The 6,150-nt window shown below is 38.1% G+C and overlaps 1 protein-coding gene across 1 annotated transcript; it reads right to left on the reverse strand.

The window, feature by feature from the left end:
- Positions 1–3,003: 3,003 nt before the first annotated feature.
- LOC114386111 (protein MAINTENANCE OF MERISTEMS-like) lies at positions 3,004–4,399 on the reverse strand. Its single transcript, XM_028346113.1, has 5 exons — positions 4,160–4,399; positions 3,655–3,909; positions 3,484–3,573; positions 3,251–3,415; positions 3,004–3,147 (listed from the first exon to the last, which is right to left on the reverse strand). The coding sequence occupies exons 1-5, from the start codon at positions 4,397–4,399 to the stop codon at positions 3,004–3,006; spliced, it is 894 nt and encodes a 297-aa protein (XP_028201914.1).
- Positions 4,400–6,150: the final 1,751 nt, after the last annotated feature.

The following is a 6,150-nucleotide window of genomic DNA, read 5'->3' on the forward strand; positions in this document are numbered from 1 at the left end:
TCATTCTTGCAGTTGGCTAACCAGGGAATGAAAGACTTCAGTAAGCCTGCTGGCCTTGCTTTCAACAATCCTCAAGAATAGCTCTTGTTCTTTCTTTCTTCCATTCCACTGCGTTCTTGATGCGGGTAGCCAAGCGTGAAGCAGACTTAATAATCTCATCTCTTCGCACTGTCTCGTCTGTGAGCTCCTTCTTCTTTCGCTCCAGCTCTAGTTCCCGACCTGCTTCCGCTAGTTGGACAATCAGCCGCGGTATCTTCTCTTCGTTTTGAATTGAATATTCTCATTTATGTGTCTTTGTATATTTGTTACGTCTACAACAAAATTTTTACTTAATTCTAAAAAAACATGTATGATATAGTAGTCTGAGTTGACAACACATTGTGAAAAAATGTGTATGATAAATTGTTGTCTGCATTAACATAAAGCGCGTGAAAGGACTTTGCACAACATGACTACACATGCAGATCTGATGCAAGCTAAAGAATGTCACGTCATTGGTGTAGTTGATAACACATACAAAAAGCATGTGCATGCGTATTTTTAATCTTAAAGAAATGCAGCACTGATATTAAAACTCATCTATATATATGACACAGCCTAATACTGTAAAAAACCACAAGTTTCAGTCGTAACCCAACTCTTACAAAAAACTATGACATTCTTGGGAGAGACAAGCAGTCAGACAGTTGTGAACTCCACATTAGATTTTATTTTTCCAAATGGATCCATTGTTCACAACGACAGTGGTGTTTCCTTTCAAGCTTCCACTCCAGTTCCCATTCGAGTACCTAACAGGTGTGATTTTCAAAATTTAAAAATCAGAATACACAATACCCTTAAGCTAACCGACAAGCAATTTTTGGATGAAATTTATTACCGACAGCCTTTCACATATGCAGGTAATCAATTTTGGTTTCAATGTATGCAACTGAAAGATGATGCTGATATTAACACAATGTTAATGTGTAATCATGAATTTTCGTTTGTTGGTCCGATTGAGTTATTATGTAGCATTGCTAGAACCCCAGATGATATTTTAAACTTACTTCAAGCTACTATGACCCCTACTCATGATGCCCTGCTATATTACAATGGGAGGTGAAACATGTCACGCCAAAATGAGTTTGTTGGTTACTCGTTCATAGGAAAAAAATCCCAAAAAGTTTGACATTCCCACTGGATGTACCATGGATGAACTGAAGGATTTGATCAAGCAAGTTGCACCTCCTGGGATTCCCCCTTATGGTATTGATGAAACACAAATGGTAAGACGATTGTTTTTTCGGAAATCAAGTCACCATGAGTATTCAGAAAAAGTTATAAAATTCGAAATAATTGAACTCAAAACCAACGATGATGTGATGAAGGTGTTGATTGAGTCTAACTATTGGAAAAAGATTGGGCCAATAGAAATTTTAGCTGTTTTCAGTAAACCTGTACCGGAAATGGAAGACGAGTTGTCCTTGTCGCAAAGTTAGCATGAATTAGTTGTAGTATTTGATGCAAATTTAATTTCGTTTGACTATGTTGAAGTTAATGTACTGTTTGAATTCATGTATCACATAATCATTTTTTTTTCTGGAAATGGAAGATGAGTTATCGTTCTCTGTTAAATTTGATTTTTACTACTTTTACTTTTTTTTCGGTCTTGCAATTTTATTTTAAATATAAAAAAGACAACTACAACAAACAAAAATAACAATTAATTATTTAAACCCGAGTAGTTCATTTTTTTTAAAGAAACTACTATAAAATTAAAATTTAATTAAAATATATTTTGTCATCAATTAAAAATAATTTAATGTTGAACTAATTAAAAATATTTAACAAAGTACATTTAACTCTGATGTAAAATATGGAAATGAAGAAAATAAATAAATTATATGAGTCAATTATTAATTTAATATGCTGTATAATGCTTCCAATGAGAAGGTTTTATTTTTTAGTCTCTCAAATTAGAAGGTTTTATTTTTGTCTCTTAAAATAAAGTATAAATGTTACGCTTAATTATAAAATTATAAAATATAAATACTGATTTTTATCTCAGGAGAGAAATTAAAAAAAAAACATTTTTTTAATTTGATAGAATAAAATTATAAAATTTTATAAGCTAGATTAGGCAAAGGGAATATACAATCAATGAAAATAAATAAAACTAACATTACTAATGGAAATAAAGAAAACCAACATTACTAATGAAATGGGTTCAAGTTCAATATATGTATATACATCGAATATCAATATAAAATATGTAAATAAACTATGTCTGATCCGTGCACCGTTTGCGTCGAGACCTAACATATACTAGCTGGTCCTGTGTGACACTCCTGACCATCCTGAGGCATTCTTCAATCACCTCATGTGTCGATGAGCCTGACATGACCCCCCTAGGCTCAGATGGTGCTCCAACCTCTCAACAATCCCATAGCAAACTTCCTGTTAAATACAAAAGAAACAGATTACACAAATTATTATGAAAATATTGACGTAAATGACATAAATTATTAGTATTACTTACCACTGCATGTTTAGGCTCCTGCATAGTGGGTCTCGCAGATGTCGATGGTGCTCTTGGCTCCGGCACGTGAGGGATATCTGTCTCTAGGACCCGAGGGACGACTCGGGGTTGCGCAGCATGACCATCTGGCAGAGGATCTAATGCCTGGCCTAGTGTCATGAAAGGATGTGAAATGCAGAAGAACCAGTCTATGTCGTCACTGGCACACTGACCTGGCATAGCGCACACCTCACCTGCTGGAACCATATAATCCAAATAGTGCATCCACCTGTCGTGTATATCATCATACGACACCCATGAATCGACAGGCAGAGCAGGAATGGTCTAGGTGTATCCAAACTTCCGCATGACCCTCTCTGGTCGATAATACACAGCAACGGGCCCCCAGCGCAAGAGACCGGAATAACATGAAATCATATGGAAGTCCTAGACCGGTCGGTGCTCCCCATATGGAATCCAACAGACATCCGAAATCCGGAGTCAGTTCAGGCACTCCCTGTACGCCGGTGTAGTATGCTCTTCATGGTCTTCTTCGTAGCAATCCACCTACAGGCACGCGGTGAATCCTCGTCGTTGTTCGGATCAGTAGTGGACTCCGCGACTGAGGGAAAGTGCTTGTATATCCAGCACTACAAAGGTAACATGAAAATGATAAACATTAATAATGAAAGTCTAACAAAATTTAAAGTTAAACATTGTTGAACCTTAACGAATGAAAAACATGTTTGTTACCTGCAGCAGTGTGATGTAACCGTCAAGCTGTCGGCTGCTGTTGATAGAAGCATCGTTCAGGTGGTCGTACATATGCACTAGCGCAGCTACTCCCCAGGCGTACCTCCCGGTCTGACCGAGGTCACAAAGGGCCTCCAAATACACAACATGAACATCGGTTGCACTCTTGTTAGCAAACAGAGTGCAACCCAGAAGATGAAAAAGATACGCGCGAGCCGCAGCTGTCCAATGACCTTTCTGGCATCGACGCTCATAGATATCACGTACCCATTGCAGGCGTATGTACGGTCCACGACACTATCTTGTCTCAACCCTGGCAGCCTCTGCAAAGACCATCAATAAGTCCACCAGTATCTGTATCGCTCATCCACGTGCAAGGGTTGAAAGACATGCAAGTCGCCAACCACAGGCAGATGCAGAAGAGATGAGACATCGTCCAACGTGATCGTCACCTCTCCCATAGGGAGATGGAAACTAGATGTCTCCCGGTGCCACCGCTCGACAAACGAAGACAAAAGTCCCCGATTGCTAGTGTCTACCAAACACGCAATCAGAGGAATTCGTCCTGTCCCAGCAACTAGCCCCTCAATGGCAAGGACAGGCCTGCCTAAACTATGGATCTTCCTCTTGTGAGAGGATAACTTCAACTCAGGACGCTCCTGAATTGAAGTATAAAGGAACACACAATTCGTTAACATCATCTTTTAAAGGAAAACAAATTTCAATCATAAAGTATAATTAACAACTAACTAAAATTCAATATTATAAATACCTCTCCTGTCCATACACAGCCTGCAATGTGATCTTCATACTCGGTCAGCAGGGATGGGTCGCTCGGACCACCTAGAAATCCCTCAGGCTCATCCTCAGCAGCCTGTGCGCTTGTGTGTCTGCCCCAGTGTCATGTACATCACCTCCTGCCATCGGCTCATCCGCATATACGGCAGGCTCAATCGAAGCTCCAACAACCTTTGTCACAGGGACCACTGGCTCATCATGCTCAGCTGTGACAGCTACTCTCTGCCTGCATGCGGATGTGGTAGGCCTTCGATGCTGCGGAGCATCATCAGAATCATCACTATCTCCTCTGCCCACACCTCTGCCAGTAACGTGACCTAAGACATGACCTAGTCCTCTGGTCCTAACCATGATCTGCAAATCAGTACTGTAAATTCCGTCATTGATTTCATTCACTCAAATTTCATTGGTCTAACGCAAATTTCATCGACTCAAAGTCATGCAATTTGTCAGGATTTCATTGACTGTAGGACTGTCATTCAGTCAATTATTTGTTTGCAAAGTTGTCAGGATTACATTTATGTATTTTAAAAGTTTAGTTTAAATGTGTATTTTTTAGAAATTTTAGACCATTAAAAGTCTATCAAACCCAATGTTACTATTAGTTGAAGTTAAATTTTGAAGGTGCATTTATAATACTGGATGTATTAGAGGTATGCACCATATTCACCAAGCAGAATATATGTCATTCTTTGTACAATTGGTAGTGGCTCAGTTCCTAGGGTTTCCTTTGAGAGGAACAGTTCTTGGGGTTGCAGTGTTAGGGTATGGCAGATTGCTTTTTGAGCAATCTGAAGTAGCCTAGCTCTGGGTATGGGGTATCGTATTTTCCTGAGTTTTCCTTTAAGCAATCCAATAATATTCTCCCAAATTCATAAAAAATTACTGCATATTAGTTTTTGTTGCTGTTTCAGTTCTATGTTTCCATCAATATTACAAAAGTCCCATCAAGTGTACAAATAATAAGTTTCAAGGAGTTGTCTTTTCTTTTCAATCAGTTTTTCGATACCATATTCAGTTCTTTTTCCTCCATTCACCAACCATGTTCCCCTCACCATAATTTTAAATAGGCATATTTCAGTAAACTCAAATGAAGATAGCCACTCAAATGAAATCATAAATTATAGTATGATTACAAAATTGTATAACAAGAAAAAAAATCAGTTGATAGAATGAAAGTGTGGAGGGTGGTTACATGAATTTGTAACCACCCTCCAAATGTATAACAAACATAGAGAGCATGTGCACACACATACATGTCAATATTTATACAATTGTATAGAATCCAGATCTTGGGTCAAGCTGGTCCTAATTCTTAAACTGGCCATATTATTAGTTGGGTAAAGATCAAATTGTGTAGTGTCAAAGTCAAAAAAATTGGACTGCAAAAAAATGAATTTCCAAACCTAACACATTAGTAGTAATACCCTTCTAAAAGGAGTGCAACCTTCTTATTCATTTTCTTTAACCTCACACCCTCACCTAAGGGCTTTTGGCAGCCTTTTCATTTTAAATTTAAATGAAGTATGAACACTGCAACGCTATATTTGTTTATTTTCCTCATGAAGCATACATAAACAAAGCCAAGAATTCAAGTTCGAGGGGTGATGTCATTTTGGCAGCAGGTGCATTACGTAGTCCCTAACTTATGATGCTAAGTGGCAATTACATAAAAGGCAATTACATATTTGCATTAAATCAAATTGAAACAATTGATATTCTCCAAAGTGACATTATTAAATATCAAATATTTAGCATAGATTCAAAGGTGATCCTAATAACCAAAATTACTAATTTTAAAAAAAAACTCACTATTTATCAAATATTTGGCAATTTTTAAAATTAAGATTGAAGATTACGGATCAAGGTGATCCGTAAGCTTTTTCTGGATCAACTTGATCCGGAAGAAGCTTACGGATCACCTTCATCCGTAAACTACTCGAAGAAAGTTTACGGATCAAGTTGATCCGTAACACACACATCTCCACTTACAGATCAACAATATACCCTATTGGATCATCTTAACTCCGACAACAATGGTGGAAATGACATGGTTACGGCGCTTACCTCGACGGTGGACGGTGACGAAGCTCCCTCGATGG

The sequence above is a fragment of the Glycine soja genome, chromosome 15 (genome assembly GCF_004193775.1).
Source record: "Glycine soja cultivar W05 chromosome 15, ASM419377v2, whole genome shotgun sequence".
NCBI lineage: Eukaryota > Viridiplantae > Streptophyta > Magnoliopsida > Fabales > Fabaceae > Glycine > Glycine soja.

Excerpts from the sequence above, each read along its gene's own strand:
- LOC114386111 (XM_028346113.1), bottom strand. The coding sequence starts at position 4,399 with ATGGTTAGGACCAGAGGACTAGGTCATGTCTTAGGTCACGTTACTGGC. Across the intron at positions 3,574-3,654 it reads CTCTTCTGCATCTGCCTGTG|AGGCTGCCAGGGTTGAGACA; the intron begins GTTGGCGACTTG and ends TGGTCTTTGCAG. Across the intron at positions 3,148-3,250 it reads GTTACATCACACTGCTGCAG|TGCTGGATATACAAGCACTT; the intron begins GTAACAAACATG and ends TTACCTTTGTAG.